Genomic DNA, 18555 nt, shown 5'->3' on the forward strand with positions numbered 1-18555 from the left:
TCCCACGCTGTGGTGTGACAATCTCGGGGTGACATACCTTGCGTGAAATCCAGTATTTCACGCTCGTATGAAGCATGTGGAAATCGATTTCCACTTCGCTCGTGAACGTGTCGCCGCTAAACAACTACACATTGCCTTCACCTCCAGCCACAATCAACTAGCTGATATATTGACCAAAAGCCTGCCTAAGCAATCATTTCTTCGTCTGCGTCCCAAACTCAACATCGTGCCAATGCTGAGTTTGCCGGGGCGTGTCAAGGAAATCGAGCCATGCGTCAAGACACACAGTGACACAACGACTGATGACGTCGGCGAAGCTTCCAGAAGAATCACACAGAGCAAGAAAGATACGCCTACAGAGAAGCGCCGCCAACAACACAACGTGCAGGGAGCGCCGCCGCATTGTCCAAGGCAGGAGCAATGATGCCACCTACTGCCTTTATGGCACAACCGACCCAACGTTCCTCTTCTCATCTCTATAAGAACATTTAAGTATATTAGCAAATGTAGCTCGTTGTATTCTTCTACTATCCTCTTTCGATATAGTTAGCTTTCCTTATCTATCGTCATTCTGGTTCATCTCATCTTGCAGGCTACGCATTTCATCAGCTTAATGTCATAACAATTTATTTATATTATCTACCATGTGAAATCTGACCTATATTTTGATAGTTTACAATATCGACATACCACGGGACTCCATTAGCTTCAGTTTCTAAGATCTGCTGATCAAGGGGGGTATCTATGATGGGTAAAGACAAATAACTCTGTCATTTATTAAGGTTATCAATAACCACATCTTAATATCTGATACAATTCTTGGTCTATAAAACTCATGTGAAAATAGTATTAATCTCATCAATCTGAGCCTTGGTTTAGCATTCACGAAGAAAAGAAATCTCAACGCAGCATGATCAGCATATAGCAATACAGGCAACTAATAATACATAAAAACAATACAGGCAAAGTCATAGATAACAGCCAACAACTCCACCGTTTACTTTTTCTCTTTGCACCGTTTACTTTGGAAACTCCCAAGCTCTTTCTCTTCTACCCTCATGCCCAAGAGAGCTCCAACATCAAAATCTAAAGCAACCCACATAATTTTTGAAGGGAAAGTCTAAGCAACTCTATTAGTTTCTCCTTGATCTGCAGGCTGCAAGTGTCATTAAAACTTGAAGGCAATTAGAAAGCAGTATTCTTCTTCCATGACCTAACACTCTCTACATGGTCCCCTCTAATGGCGGACCCCGTCGTGGGCACCTCCGTCCTCAGCATGTACTACAAGTGCGGGGATCTCTCTTCTGCTCGCAAGCTGTCCGACGAAATACCTGAGAGAGATGGGGGTGTCTGGAACGCGATTATAAGCGCGTATGCGGTCGACGGATGGTCAGACCGGGCGCTGAGCCTGTTTGAGGAGATGGCTCGGGCCGGGGTGCCGGCCGACCGGGTCACCTTCCCCGTGGTGCTGACCGCGTGCGGCCGGGCGGAAGCAGGCCGGGCTGTTTTCCAGGCCATGTACACGGTCCAAGTATGTTCTCAAGTATGTTGTCAAGCCTGTGTCCCTGGTCAGGAGGAGCGAGATCATCATCAAGTATGTTGCCAAGCTTGTGTCCCTGATCAAGAGGCGCGAGATCATCATCAAGTATGTCGCCAAAAGCTTGTGTCCCTGATCGAGAGGAGCAAGATCATCATCAAGGACTCATTCAGATTCCTCAATTTCCGGCTGGGTCCTGCTCCTGCGGTGACTTACGGTGACGATTGATAGAATTGTCTTAAAATGGAAGCATACCAGAATCCATCAAGTTCGATGGATGGGAAGTGGATCTCCTGGACCTTCACAGTAGAGACTGATTCCTCTATGCAGATGGGGGCTGCACTGTCCGGTCCATAGACGATAATCCTTTGAATAGGCTCCTCATGGGGTTTCTCAAATTAAAAAACTACTCATCGCAGTTATAAAAGGCGAACAGTTGACCAACGTCACACGTTAACTTTGTTGGGAAGGAGTCTGGTATTCGTTGGAGGCGACTATCTCCTTTCCAGCTTCATCTTCCACGGCGAGAAAGACGAGCAGTGCTAACAGTGGCAAGCTTGCAGTGGTGAGTCCCCAGTTTATAAGAAGTTGTGTAAGCAGCGGAGTGTGTCGCTTGTCAACTTGCCAAGCCACCGCCGCCCCAGCGCTTTGAATGCCCTTGTAGAAGCCGCTATACCGACTGAGCTGGTGGGGGTCATCTGCCATGGCTCCGATGACCCAGTAAATCAAGCTTTGGAATGCTGCATCCAGAAGCCCATAGCCACAGTAGAGTGCCACAGGCCCAGCGTACGCTTTGCCTGAGTCCTTAAAGTCCAGCTTCTTCTCCCACTTTCCGCTTGTGTACCTTGTTAGAATCCAGAGGAAGGAGAAGGAAAGCCGTTGAGATTTGTACACAAATAAGAATTGCTCCAATAAGTAAACCTTACATGCCCATCAAGAGCTAGCTGTATAATGATGCCTTAGTTTTTTTAACTTTAATCAGATCAATTTAGAGTCACCCTAAAGAATAAAGTACTTACATAACGGCCCATGATCTTTATACTGAATAAAATATTTTCATGTGAATTTGATAGATCTAGATTACCCTGATGCGCAAAGTACGTAAAAGACAACGAAGACAAAAACCTTGACTTGATTTTGCTTCCTCTCTGTTTTCTTATCAGTACCGTTTGTTCCGCTTGCATGCAGGAGAAAATCTCTACTTCGCATACGTTAAGGTTATTCTAACGAGCAAAGTACATAGGTAAAAGCCCATAAATGCACGCTAAACAAAATCTCTTCTTGACCTGAAATCTGATGGACTTAAAAGTGTATAATCTCGACTTGTCACCACCTGCTTTTCAATTTTTGTGACAGCGCAGAGTGGATATTTTTCTTCTAAGAATATCGCACAAGCATGCGAAGCAAAACAATCTCCTTCATGTAAAATCTGACCAGGTTTCTCTTCCAAGCATTATCGAGTCGGCACTTTATTTAATCGTGTTCTTCTCTGACCAATATCGACTTGACTCGGTTCTTCTTCCACCACATTTTCCATAATAGTAACAAGTCGGGATTCTTTAACTAGCAGTATCGAACACAGTATGCAAAATAATAACGTTTTTTCGAGTCCGGTTTTCTCCTACCAGTACCAAACGAAGCTATAGAACAAAAAGACTGGTTCAAGGTTGAATTTTATCTTCTTCCACCATAACAAGATAAAGTCCATTATTTCTGCTTCCTATATCAGTGTGTTTTTAACTAAAAAGTTAGCTTTCAAAAAAACTGATTTTTGATTAAATTTTATATTCTTCCGCCGTTTAAAGATAAAATCCATTATTTTCCGCTTCCTATCGCAGTATTTTTCAATCCAAAAATCAGTTTTTTTCAAGAAAACTGATTCTTGATTGAATTCTATCTTCTTCCACCATTTAAAGATAAAATCCATTCTTTTCTGCTTCCTATCGCAGCATTTTTCAATCCAAAAATCAGTCTTTTTTCAAGAAAACTGATTCTTGATTGAATTCTATCTTCTTCCGCCATTAAAAGATAAAACCCATGAATTCTGCTATCTATCGCAGTGTTTTCTAACCAAATATCCTGGTCTATCGGCATCGCGTATCGCTTTGCTTCTACTGAACTCCAGAACTCTAAAACTCCGAAACTCCTATCACAGTATCGCTTCGCTTCTACTGAATTCATTCTTTCTGCTTCCTATCACAATATTTTTTAACCAAAAAGTTAGCTCTTTTAAAAACTGATTGTTCACTGGAATTTTATCTTCTTCCACCATTAAAAGATAAAATCCATTTTTTTTCCGCTTCCTACTGCAGTATTTTTTAATCAAAAAATAAGTTTTTTTAAGAAAACTGATTCTTGATTGAATTTTATCTTCTTCTACCATTAAAAGATAAAACCCATGATTTTCTGCTTCCTATCGCAGTGTTTTCTAACGATATATCCTGAAGGGTTTCTTCTACTGAACGCCGGGCAAATAACTTCCATGCCAAAAAAAAACCTCGCGGAAGTAAACGTAACGTACCTCAGCTGGTTGGCGAGCCCGCCGCCCCACACGGCGGCGCTCACCGCCGCTACCGTCGCAATCCCCAGAAGCCCCCGCCGCCGGCGGCCGCGCGCGCCGCCGTCGAGCACCCACGCGATCCCCGCCGACCCCGCCATCTGCGCCGCCCAGTAGAACACGTTGTTCAGCCCCGCCGTCCGCAGGTTGAAGACGACGCCATTCACGTCGTTGAACTGGTACGCGTAGAAGAAGTTGCTCGCCCACGCGGCCGGCGCGATAAGCAGCGCCTTCCACGCCACAAACAGCTTCGCGATCTCCGCCGCCTCCGCGCGCGCAGTCACCGGCCCGCCGCCGACGGGGAGAACGGCGAGCGCGAGCGCCGCGCCCGCGGCCATGAAGCCCATGAAGACGACGTACGTGCCGTCGTTGACGGAGGCGGCCGCGGCGCGGTTGTAGTTCATGGCGAAGGGGATAGCGCCGCCGACGACGCCGCCGGTGTTGAAGATGCACCAGAAGACGGCGAAGAAGGAGGCTTTGCGGGCGGGCGGTGGACGGGTGGTCAAGATGGCGCCTTGGGCGGCCCAGAGGAGGCCCGCGCCGATGCCGAGGAAGGCGCCCGCAGCGACGACGAAGGACTGGTCGTGGAAGTGGTTGTAGTGGAGGAAGGAGGCAGCGTAGAGAAGGTAGGTGGAGCAGCCGAAGAAGAGGGTGGGGCGGGGGCCGAGGAGGTTGAAGGCGGCGCCGCCGAGAACTCCGGCCACGGAGAAGACGGCGTAGAGAGCGGTGTTGGCGTTGTTGGCGGCCGCGTGGTCGACTTGGCCGGCCCCGCCCATGCCGGAGAGCGCGTTGAACATGCCCGGGCAGCAGAAGCAGACGAGGCCCACCAGGATAACCTGCGCTAGCGGGGAATTCAGTCGGAGACGGCGTTTTAACGGCGGCGCCGCTGCCTCTCCGCCGCCTCCTTGCTCGGATCTGGTGCCCATCTGACGGGTGGCTTGGATTCTGAGGACGAGAGTTGGGTAACTACTCTTGTGCGGTAAAATTGGAATTTTCACTTCCACCTCCGAAATATCCGGAAGAACAGTTTAAAAAAGAAACAATGTTATCTTGGGTATTCTCTTTTGAGAATGATGGTATCGTGTGAAGGGGGTTTTCACTTCTACATCAGAAATACACGGAAGAACGGTTTAAGAAGGAATAATGTTATCTTGGGTATTCTCTTATGAGAATGATGGTATCGTGATGGGGTTTTCACTTCTACATCAGAAATACCAGGAAGAACGGTTTAAGAAGGAATAATGTCATCTTGGGTATTCTCTTTTGAGAATGATGTTATCGTGAAGCGGTTTTCACTTCTACATCAGAAATACCCGGAAGAACGGTTTAAAAAAGGAATAATGTTATCTTGGGTATTCTCTTTTGAGAATGATGGTATCGTGAAGGGGGCAGTACGAAAGTGATGTTATTTGCCCAGAAGTGTGGATAGGTTGCTTGGAAAACTGATAAACTCACATTTGGGATAATAATTCGCCGTTGTTGTTTGAGTAAATCATTTAAAAAGTATAAACTTTGACCTATTAAAGAATGCCTTTAAGATGAGGAATGTGAAGTAGGTTTAAAAATGCCTTTAATGTAGTGCTTAGGGGATGAAAGAGGATATGTATAATAGAAGAATATAAAGAGATGATAAGGATGATAAGTTAGGAAATAAGATAATGTATGGAATAAGCGGGACATGTGGACGATGATGATGGATTTAGAAAGATAGATCAGCGGATGATGAATGGACGTGAATATATATATGAATTTAAAAAGATTGATGGATGGATGTTGCGAAGATGACAACAATATATGTGCAAGAAGACTCTTATATTCTGGCAGGTCAAGGCAATTTGCAACAGCAGCAAGGCCCCTTAAATTTTCTTTCATTTTTTAACTTTGATCAATGATGCACACTAAGAAAACTTGATGGATCTCAAAAATCACTTCTTTCACTAGGCATACTAAAGTGGGAGCGATTCAAGATGACTTTTACATAGGTAAAGGGGTCCATTATATATTTCAACATATGGACGAATTAGGGAGTGAGAGACAGACCTGAACTCAAATTTCATCCCAAAATGCTTTCTACATTACCATACATCTTGATTTAAAGGTAAATCATTCTTAGCCATCTGATTCTTTCTCTGTTATGAATCAGATTGACAGTATGGCATGGAATCTTTAGAAAGTTTGAAGATTCTGCATGGATGCCCACATTTAAATTGTCGCTTTGATCACTAAATGACGTGCCTTTGCAAATCAATAAGCAGGCTTGAAATCTGCAAAAAGACTGAACCATAATCTGTGTTATTCATTCTCTGAGAATAACAATAACCCACACATATGCAGTTTTTATCATTGGTTGTCAAAGCAAAAACTGCCCCATGATTTCTCCTCATTTTCATCTGTAATATTATTTTTGCTTGAGTTAGAAAGTGCAATGTTTACATGCCTTCTGTGATGGAAATATATGTACCAGCAAGCTAATCACACATTCCACATCTCGTTCTATGTTGACCAATACAACATATTATTTATAGTGCACGTTTGATGCTTATAATGAAGTCCATGAATACATGATCAAACTTGGTAAATTACGATGAGATCGTAATACGGAGATCACTAGTCTTTAAGCATGTGTCCTAAACATTCCTATTTGAAGGATACACGAGAAGGACATCGAAGTATCCAGCTAGAATAGCACTATCTAGTCTCACTCCTATGATGAATATGGTCAGTCCCATAGCCATTAGTGTGGAGACACTAAGGATAGATAGTAGGTGCTCTTTAGTGGAAATAGTTTAATGAATTGATCCGTACGAATCCCTGCATGGTATTATACCAAACCATCAATCAGGTCGATTAATGTCAAGGTTGTGTAAGTGATCCTTAGACCTGAGACACTATAGACGTCTTGTGGATGCACGGTTGTACTTTGACTATGGCTAACGCGTCTAAATTCAAGGGATTTTAAACAGTCTTAGTTTGGGTCCATCAAGAAGTTCACAAAGATGATTGAGTGGTCAAGATGGGATAATCCACCCTCAGAATAAGAAGTGACAGCTCAAGGAAGATGATGTGATGAAGTCTTTGGCCAAGGCAATGAAATATCGGAGAAGAGTTCTCCGATGATTTCCGAATGCATCAGTACTTACTTGGATGACCGATCAGGGTTTGACACTAGACCATACCCTAAGTCGTCCAAGGAGCATAAAGTGGATGAGGGATTATACGTACACAGTAATTGATGACGAACAGGTTCCATGAGTGAGTCGATACACACTCCTTTGTATCCTCACGTGTTGGAGACTCGACCTATCGATTGGGTTAAATCAATCCGACATTAATTAATCTATATGTTGATATAGTTAATTAATTTGAAAGGCCAATTAAGGTTATTGGGCCACTGGAGTCGTTAACTAGAGTGATACATGGGCCTAGAGGGTCACACGCAAATGGTATTTTGGACGTCGGAAGATATACTTAAGTTTTGGGGGGTTTTATCAAAAATACCCAATTAGTATAAATAAGGGAAGGCCCTGAACGAAATTCACCCAGGTCAGAATTGTTCAGGGGCCTTTCCCCTTCTTCTCCACTCTCTCCACACCCCTTCTCCATCTCCGATGCGATCGAGACGACGTAATGATGAAGACAGAGATTGAACGGGGCTCGTGAATGAGGAGGAGGAGATCCGACGTGTCGAGGATCGCGTGGATACATCTAGAGGCTGCACATTTGAGTAGCTTGACTCGGCTCACCCCAGGATCCTAGAAATCACGGATGCGATACGTGTAAAGGTACTTTGTTTCATAGTTTTAATGATGTCGTTCTATTTTGCAAAAGTCTTCCGCTGCAGATCATTTCCATTTGTTTATCCAGATCTAGGCCTATAGAACCCAACATTCTGTTTTGCCAAAATTGGATTTAATGTGATGTAAATCTCTTGTTTTCCTATTATTTCACATCTCATCCTTTCTTGAGATTCAAAATTGCATTGAATCCACTTAAAATCATGGGAACTTTCTTGATTGATTTAAGTCATCCTACATAATAAATAAAAGTTACATCATAAATGATTGGTCATGATGCCCTCTCCATTCAAGATGTCCTAATGACACCTTTTTGCAAAAATATTGAACCAAAAACATATGTGATAACCAAGAACATAGAAAAACCAATATCATTACGTTTGCATGGATTTTACCAACAAGTTCTGGGTTCCTCAACTAAGCATCTTCAAGCCTCTTAGAAGTCTGACCCCTAGACATTTCCACTTGATGTTTAGATTGTTGGATATCATCTTCCTTTTGCAAAATTGGCTGCTAGAAATCCCATTTCCTCTCTACCAGCTCTCCATGAGAGGCAACAGTCAAGGAAGGGAAAGATGAGAAAGTTAGGGGCATTCAAATTAACTCACATTGGTATCAAATGAGGGTGCCCCCCTCTATAGGGGGAAAAATTGATTTAAAAACCCCAGATATTTTGCATGAGTGATTACTAAATAGCTAACAATAAGGCTGGTCCAATTTCATTTTTTAGTTTAACCTTATTATAAACTATATCTCATATTGGTTAATTAATGAAGGACCTATCTATCTCAATCAACTGGTTCATGAATGATCTAACAAGCTATATCAACTCTCTTATGGAACCTTTATGATCGTCATTTACCTTGTATGTATACTCTCTTATTTACACGAGACTGTCGAATGACTCGTAGCCAGGGTGCAATGGATCGCCAAACCCTAATTGATGATTCAAGTTAGTATTGATGCATGGCGAAATCATCAGAGTATGCCTTCCCTGATATTTAGAATACCTTGGCTAGGAAGTTAACTACACCATATTACTTAATTCAATCTCTTCTTATAATGAGGGCAAGCTATTCCATCTAGACCACACAGTCCCCTTTGTCGACTTGTTTGCTGCATCCAAGCTAGGACAGTTTGGAATCCTATGATAAGAGACTTATAGGTTATATTCAAACACAACTACCTATCCACAAAATGCCTTTTGTGTCTCAGGTCAAAAGATCATTTACCCAACTATGACATGAACCAACCTGATTAACGATATGTGTAATACCATTCATGGATTCATGCAGATCAATTCAGGAAACTAATTTTTTTTTCGCAAGAGCACCCACTATGCATCCTTAATATCTCCAAAATGAAAACTATGATATCTACCAGACTAATCATATGAGTGATACTAGACAGTGCTATTATATCCAGATATTTCAATGTCCTTCTCAATTATCCTTTGAATAGGAATGTTTAGAACACATGTCTAAAGACAACTTATTGTTGTATTATGATCTCCTCATAATTCACTTAGTCATTGCATGTATTCATGGACCTCAATTATACACATCACACATGCATTATAATGAATACATATCATATCAATAAATAGTAAATGAGATGTGATTGGCTTGAAAGCCACATATAATTCCAAAAATTCATTCAGATGGAGGACCATCCAGTCGAGCGTGTCCAGACTCATCAGCAACCACGTCGTGAGGCTCGAGCCAACAAGAAGAATCCATATTTCTGCTACCAAGTTTGAGAGAGTCGCATTCATTTCGTCTTGCTATGCATTTTGTTCTTTTATGTATATGACGGCCTATTCCTTGTGTATGGCCCCGTCATTTCATCATTTCTACTTTCTCGTCGGCATCCTTGACAGTAGGGAAGCTCCCACCTGCGCGTGTACGGGCCTCCCCATGTATGTTTGTGTTTGAGTTGTTTGGTGTTGATCTACACCTTTAGGGGGGGGGGGGAGCCCATGTTTCCTTCATTTCTCCCTAAAGGATCCTCTTAAGGGGATGCCCAATAAGCTTCCCCTTATGAGAGGCCCACCATGGACCCATAACCGTTCCCCCTATTTCACCATAGGAAGAGGGAGAAGGTGGACGTGGGCGCTAGATCTGGTTGTTGTTGAAAGAAGAAAGCTGTTTTTTTTTAAATCAGGTGCAGAAAAGGGTTGCCTTGTTGTCTACGGTGGATTGGTCATTTCTTTTTTTTCATTCTGAGAAGATCGAAAAAGTCTTTCAATTCCCCCCCCCCAACAGTTGGCTCGTAAAGTTCTTCATACGGCCGTCTATACTCAGAGATCGTCATGGATCGAATGCCTACTCAAGTCGGTTGTATCCTTCTTCTGGTACCGTCAATCACCAATCTACCTTGTTGTGGGGTCCTTTCTGTGCCCGTGTCCCTGAAGAAAATCATCTACCAATCCTTTGCTGAAGAGTCAACGTTGTGTTGTCGGGCATCGGGTCGTTGGTCGGCTTATTTTATTCCCTCCCCATGCCTATTTTTATTGTGATATGTTACATCTGTGCGTGCACGCAAGGAATTGAACCGTGACAAAACCCCTGAAGTAGCAGAGGGCTCCGACAGCACAACTATAATTGGATTTGAACATGGTCGTTTGGTTCATCCTTCGTAGTCAGTGGCTCAAGCATTTTGAGCGGGATTTTCTTATACGGTCCCTTGTTGCTTCTACAGTAAATACATCACCAAGGCATCCCCAACATCGTCGTTGATACCATCCTTTTTGGTGCATTCATAAGGATAATCTGCCATATCTACTGGTGGATCTCCTCTTTGCCCGCCTGCGCCCGACCCTACCCTTCCTCGCTAGTCGAATTCTAGTGTGACGGTCACTCGACTAACTAGCTGAGGCTCCTCGGATCGCATTTTGGGTTTGTGACCTATTGATAAGCCAAAAATAGGGGTAAAATTATGCCATTTTTAGCCCTTGTCGTTGTAAATTTTAGCTTATACAATAAAATTTATAAAACCTCACATAAAATGCACATGATGAGTGAAGGTATCGTCCTAGGGAGGCTAGTAAGGAGTTCAATTTGATGATTTTCTATAATTAGGACCACTTAATCTTCAATGAGGATCAATTTAACCTAATTGGAAAGAATATTGAGAAAGGGAGGTAGAGGAGATGAGAAGAGTAGAAGAAATTAGGGGATTCTAAGTTGAATTAGTTGATCCAAAGAAGAGGATCAAGGGGATTCACTTTAGAGGGAATTAAGAAGAAGGTTTTTTAGCTGGTTTGTTTGTCTTGCAGATTAACTAATTCAGAACTGATTACAACACTATTTGATAAGGATAAAAGAAACTAAAGTTTTAATGCCCTAGAATTCAAAGTTAATTTTTTTAGAGTTTTTTTTCTTTGGGAATGCAGTTGAATGCCTAGTTTAATCCCTCAATTTCTCCTCTCAATCCTAATCAGGGCTTGTACATGCCGCTCAAGCCAAGCGATTTAGAAGTTCAGATCAGAATCAAGAAGAAGAAACAAGAAATTGAACTAATTTCATTCAAAATGCATCAAAATTCAAATACAATGAAGGGAAATGTACCAAACAAGTTGATCCAGGCTGGGGCTCCTCTCTGTCTTGCAGCTGTGATAGAGAACCATCAAGAATGACCCCCTCTTCTCAAAATTTGGCTTTTATACCTAGGTAAAATGAAAAAATGACCATTTTATCCCTAATTAGTAATTTGTTAATATCTATCAATTTGTTAATATGCTTGATCTCAATGATCCAACCATACAGATAGAAAGAGGGGATCATTACGAGCAAATCCATAAAAAAATCATCTCACTCGGACTTGTAGATCAAAAGTTATGAATAAATGAATTTAAACCAATATTAGTCATTGGATTTAAATCATTTATTCATACTTATATGTTTTTTTTCGAGCGCTGAGGTGTCTTACGCTGATTGGACGACGACTCTTCAACTCCTCCAGGCGGGCGCATCCTCCTTGCTCCACGTACCCCCCTGGCGAAAATAAGAAAAAAAAATAGAAAATTTAAAAGTCGCGTTTTGCATACGTTTTGATACGCACGTACGTGTGCATTTCTTCTTCGCCTTGTCCTTTGATAGTTTGCCACGTCACCGGCCCTACACACGCATTGTATGCGCTGTGCGGGCGGTGACGTTACCTCCCAGCGCTGGCGCTCATTAAGCGTCTTTGGATTATCATCCAACGGTCACCGTGGAGCCACATCGCCAGACCGAAAGAATCCCTAGAATTTTTTCAGAAGGACCCTCTTAAAAACTGGCATTGCTATATGACGCCGCCCACAAGTAATTGCATATATACCCTGTGCGCATTCTCTCTCCTCTGTTTTTTTCTTAAACATTAAAACAAATAATCAATCATTTGCAATTAAACCTTGAAACATTTTAAATCATATCTTTACGCCTGCACGACCGAGAGCTGTTTTCAGGGTCTTTTGCAACAAAACTTTGCAAAAAGGCCTTCAAAGTTCAGAAATTATGTCAATACTTTCTTTCTCTTATAAATATATTTTTTTTTCTTAGAATAAATGCATTTCCTCTTCAAATAAATCTCAGAAAATCCTAAAAAATCGTACAAAATTCTAGAAAATTCTAGAAAATTCAGTGATTCATCCCTATACTGATAAATCTTGAAATTAAATATTAAAATTGCCATTTTCATTCAAAAATAGTTATTTTGAGCTCGAATAAATCCTTTAAAATTCATAGAATTAACAGAAATTTAGGGAAAAATCAGAAATCACTTGAAAACAATATTTTCATATAAATATATGATAACGACCCCATTTTAAGCTCTTTAAAGGCACAAAATTGTGCTAATTACATGAAATAAAGACCGAATTTAGGGTGTTATCACCTACATCCAGATCGCGCCTAAAAAATGTGACGACCGTCTATCCTATGGGTTTTCGTCATCTACTTAGCACCTTCTTCTCTAATATCCAGTGACTCCGACACGCCAAAGCCAGGTTATATCCTCTCTTCCCTTCTTATTTGCAGTATTGTTACTTCCCTCAGTGCTGGATTTCGACTGTTTTGTTGCCTTGAGATTTAAAAGTCGTGACATAGGTCTAGCCACCATCTACGTGACAGAATTTATTCTTTGACGGTGTTGGACTAGTGTCACTCTCGGTGACGATGTGGACGCCCGCAGACGGTGACGTTCTCTACATCATCGGCCTTGAGCCAAACACTCGGGTTACTGGAACTTCTGTCGTGTCTCGACCTCTTTTCGTGTCGTCAACTGGGTCATGTCAAACAGAATGACGTTCCTGCAGGTCTTGGTGTACGGATGTTTGCAGGACATCATTCTGACAAGACGTGAAAACCTCCCGAAGCCTGTACGAAGGCCGCCCTCAACGACAAAGCTGTCACTCAGAGCAGCACCTACTCAAGTACCAATGTACGGATGAGCGAAAGAGCCCACTCCGACAGGATGTCGAAGCTTTTGGAAGCTCGCGTTTCAACGGTCAACCGAGGTGACAGGAGGCAGCGACGTCGACCTACCAGCCTGACAAACACAGGCAGTGGCGACGCTGGTAGTGGCTAAGGTCGTAGTTAATTCTACACCACCTTAGAATTCCCTATATATACTTAAACAATCCAGTTATTTTGTTTATGGGATTTCCTTCTTATCCCTTTCTTCCTCTCTCTCGACTCTCTCCCTCTCCTTGCAAGTCTTCCTATTTTCAACATGGTATCAGAGCTCCACGAGGCTGCGAGCACTTCCACCGACAACCTTCCAAGGCCACTAGCTATGCTAGTCCCTCCTTCCCCTCCTCCTGGCGGCAATCTTCAAGCTCGGGTTCCCACTGTTTCCAATGCGCTTGCTGCTATGCTCAAGCTTACAAAGACGAACTATCTACTATGGAAGATTCAGATTGTGCCCATCATAAAGGCACAGGGACTCGGGAAACACCTCACTCATCCTATGCCACCTGAGGAGGAGGATACGGATGATGAAAACACTCCTTGGAAGCGCAGCGACCAACAGGTACTGTCTACAATCATTTCCTCTGTCTGTTGAGCTTCTTCCGGTTGTCTCTGGCTGTCTCACGGCACGAGCTACATGGGAGAAGCTTAGCACCAAACTGTCTTCCGCATCAGAATCGCGGATAATGGAGTTGACCTCGCGGTTTCATTCCATTAAAAAGGGCTCTAAGTCCCTTGACGAATATATCTCAGAGTTTCGTCATCTTCTGGCTGAAATTCTCAACGCTGGGGAGTTTATTGCCGATAGAACGGTGAAATTCGTCACCCTCCAAGCTCTTGGACCCAAGTTTCGCTCCTTTTGCACTAGAGTTACCACTCGCAATGAGAATCTCTCCTTCGATGACCTTTTTGCCTCTCTTCGAGCGGAGGTCTCCCCGGACAACTTCGAAAACGACGATGAAGCTTCTGCGCCTCCCATTGCACCTATGGTAAATCAGGTCCAAGCCCAACACTCTCAACAAGCCGGCTCATACCGCGATGAGAACCCTCGAAATGGCCACAGAAGTGGAAACAACCGCGGTCGAGGAGGACGCACTGGAAGGTTTACTCCTAGATGCCAACTATGCTTGAAATAGGGCCATCGAGCTCCAGACTATCAGTCCCTCAGAAGCCAGCCAACCTCTACTGTGGCAATTCAACCTGCTTCGGCGTTCGGACGAACACCACAGGCTTACACTGCTTCGTATGCTGGATCAACGGTCCCATCACGGCCCCACCCGTACCAACAAACGACATAGCCCCAAAACCTGACCAACGTCGTCCCCTACGCCGGATCAGATCAACTCTATGTGGGAGAGGGATCAGGTTTGTCAATCAAATCTCTTGGACACTCTTATCTATCTTCAGCTCGTCACTATCGACCATTACTTCTCAAGAACTGCCTTCATGTCCCCCAAATCTCAAAAAATCTCTTATCCATTCATAAATTGATGACTGATAACCATGTCTTTGTTGAATTTCATCCCAACGCCTGCTATGTAAAGGATCGAATGACGGGGGAGCTGCTCCTCACTGGCATGGTTCGTGATGGGCTCTACTGCACTACTCCTTTACAAGCTGCTTTTTTGGGCGAGAAACAATCACCAGATGTTTTGCATCTGCGTCTTGGCCATCCAGCTTTTAATGTTTTGAAACAGACTATCTCGCGTTTTGGATTACCACTGTCCCAAACTATTTCGTCCTTTATATGCTCTTCTTGTTGCATAGCTAAATCTCACAGGTCACCCTATCAGGCGCCCACATTCAGGGCAAAGCTACCACTTCAAGTTATACACTCTGATCTGTGGGGTCCGGCTCCGGAGAAATCCCATCTTGGCTATTCTTATTATGTGACATTTGTTGATGAGTTTAGCAAGTACACATGGCTCTATCCGCTAAAGGCGAAAAGTGACGTCCAGTCTACGTTCATCAATTTTCAACGGATGGTTGAAAATCAATTCTTGACAAAGATTCAGTATTTTCAATCTGACTGGGGAGGTGAGTACCAATCGCTATATAAATATTTTCTAACCTGTGGTATAAAGCATCAGGTCTCATGCCCGCACACTTCGGAGCAAAATGGCGTGGCCGAACGCAAGCATCGTCACATAGTGGAAACAGCCCTTAGCATGCTCTATCAAGCTTCGCTTCCACCTAAGTACTGGGACAAGGCAGTCACTACGGCAGCCTACTTGATCAACCGAATGATCACACCTGCACTAAACAATAAGTCCCCCTATGAACTCCTCTTCTCAAGAATACCTGATTATTTATTCTTAAAAGTATTCGGATGTTTATGTTTTCCCAATCTACGCGCTTACAGCAAGAACAAACTCTCATCTCGGTCTGAGCGATGCGTTTTCCTAGGCTATTCTTCTTTACACAAAGGATATCTCTGCCTTGCATTATCCACCAATCATCTGTTTATTTCTCGTGATGTATTCTTCAATGAAAATGTTTTCCCTTTTTCATCATCCTTAAAGCAACCACTAGCCGTCGATGGAATTCTTGGATCACAACCTTCGAATGATGAAAATTATCATGTCATTACACACTCTCATTTGACAGATGCTGCTTCAAAGCCAACAAGCACTGAGCAATCTGTACCTACACCTCCGGATGGCGACAAGACATCAGAACAACTCACAGACCCGACCTCAGAGCAGCAGACAGATAACTCACTTACTTTGACCCATACACCTGGTACACTTTCCTCCACTTCACCTTGTCGTACCCGTCGAATCTATAATCTTCTAGGCCTTCCTCACTCCTCAAGTGAGCGAGCACAAATTCTCTGTGATGGCAACGCTCTCCATGTCCAGGTACAACCGCGAAGAACTTCTGACCTTTCTATCACCGAACCTAAGACCTTTATTGAAGCACTTGCAACACCACTGTGGAAACAGGCGATGGACGTAGAAATATCTGCTCTCCATCTAAATAAAACCTGGTCACTAGTTGAACCTCCTCCTGGAACTAACATAGTTGGTTCCAAGTGGGTTTTTAAACGTAAACTGCAAGCTGACGAGTCCTTAGAAAGATGTAAGGCCTGTCTCGTCGCCCAGGGATTCAGCCAAATGGAGGGCATTGACTATCACGAAACATTTAGCACCGTGGTCAAAATAACAACTATTAGACTTTTGTTAAGTATTGCACTTAATTGAGGATGGGTCATTAAGCAACTTGACATTTCAAATGCGTTTTTGCATGGTGACCTAAATGAAACTATTTATATGCGTCAACCACCTGGATTTGTCAATCAGTCGTACCCTAATCACGTATGCCTTCTCAAAAAATCCCTCTATGGACTGAAAAAATCTCCACGGATGTGGCATAAAAGATTTTCTGATTTTCTAACACTCCAAGGTTTTCATAGTTCCAAGACAGACAACTTCTTGTTCTTTAAAAATTGTCCTTCCTCTCAACTGTTTTTACTAGTATACGTCGACAATATTCTTGTTAATGGATCTAACATCTCTATTTTTTCAGACACAATCACCACTATCCATAATACCTTTCCTGCACGGGACCTTGGCAACGCCAAGTTCTTCTTGGGGATCGAATTGATTCCACACTCAAACGGTATCTCTCTCTCTTAGTCCAAATATCTCTCTGAAATATTGCAAATGGCCAACATGGGTACATGTAAACCCACGACCAGTCATCAGTAAAATCAGATGAACGTCCAGACCCTACTCTTTATCGCAAAGTTGTGGGTAGTCTGCAATATTTAACTATTACACGGCCAGACATTGCGTATGCAGTCAATAAAGCATGCCAGAATATGCATGATCCTCATGCCAAACATTGGAAGGCGGTCAAGCACTTGCTAAGGTACCTTAAAGGTACTGCTGATCATGCCCTTTTGTATACCCAAAGCTCTTCAGAGCATCTTAATGTTTATAGCAACTCCGACTGGGCAGGGGACCCAACTGTCGTCGCTCCACTCACGGATATTTTATATTTCTTGGTACTAATCTTATCAGTTGGTCTTCTAAGAAACAAGCCATAGTGTCTCTCTCTAGCACTGAAGCTGAGTACAAACCCATCGTGCATGCAACCACCGAAATCGTCTGGATCGAATCTCTCCTCACCGAACTTGGTCTGCACTCAGGTATGCCTCCAATGCTCTGGTGTGACAACTTAGGCGCAACTTACCTTACAAGAAATCCTGTTTTTCACTCTCGAACCAAGCACATTGAAATTGCTTTCCATTTCGTTCGCGAAAGAGTGTCACATGGAAAACTTTGCATTGGGTGTATATCCACCAATGATCAACTTGCAGACATGCTGACAAGACCATTAAGTAAGAAACATTTTCAATACCTTTGTTCAAAACTAAACGTGGCCACCCCGTTCGTTTTGCGGGGGCCTGTCAAACAGAATGACGTTCCCGCAGGTCTTGGTGTACGGATATTTGCAGGACATCATTCTGACAAGACGTGGAAAACTCCCGAAGCCTGTACGGAGGCCGCCCTCAACGACAAAGTTGTCATTCAGAGCAGCACCTACTCAAGTACCAATGTACGGATGAGCGAAAGAGCCCACTCCGACAGGACCTCGAAGCTTCTGGAAGCTCGCGTTTCAACGGTCAGCCGAGGCTACAGGAAGCGGCGACGTCGACCTACCAGCCTGACAAACACAGGCCATCATGAGATATAGTATGGTGGCGCTGGCAGTGGCTAAGCTCGTAGTTAATGCTGCACCGCCTTAGAATTCCCTATATATACTCGAACAATCTGGCTATTTTGTTTATGGGATTTCCTTCTTATCCCTTTCTTCCTCTCTCTTGACTCTCTCCCTCCCCTCGCAAGTCTTCCTATTTTCAACAGGTTACACCTCGGATCACTTAGTCTTCCAACATACTTCTCGTTAATTCTCTTAAACATACGAAGCAATACATCGCAATACATCATGTTCTGTGTCCGTTCACCCATGGTGTAACACGATCTGCCCATTTTCTGGTGCTTGTGTTACATCACATTCATACGAAAATTCTAATTCTTCCTTGAAAACAAGTTAATGGATTTAAATCCCTGTATTTTCATTATGATATCCTAATATTTATGTTAGTAATATAATGTTGTTGTGTCTTGGAATTTGATCAACTAAGAGATATTAGTAATATTTTATTCGATCAAAAGAAGACTGGATTTCAGATCAACCGAGAGACACTGA

At 43.0% G+C, this 18555-nt stretch overlaps 1 protein-coding gene across 1 annotated transcript; it reads right to left on the reverse strand.

The window, feature by feature from the left end:
• Window positions 1-922: 922 nt before the first annotated feature.
• LOC144712217 (UNC93-like protein 1) lies at window positions 923-5048 on the reverse strand. Its single transcript, XM_078586428.1, has 2 exons — window positions 4059-5048; window positions 923-2381 (listed from the first exon to the last, which is right to left on the reverse strand). Exons 1-2 carry the CDS (start codon window positions 5018-5020, stop codon window positions 1991-1993), a joined length of 1353 nt encoding a protein of 450 aa, XP_078442554.1. The 5' UTR covers window positions 5021-5048; the 3' UTR covers window positions 923-1990.
• Window positions 5049-18555: the final 13507 nt, after the last annotated feature.

This window comes from Wolffia australiana, chromosome 14 (genome assembly GCF_029677425.1).
Source record: "Wolffia australiana isolate 7733 chromosome 14, ASM2967742v1".
Lineage (NCBI taxonomy): Eukaryota > Viridiplantae > Streptophyta > Magnoliopsida > Alismatales > Araceae > Wolffia > Wolffia australiana.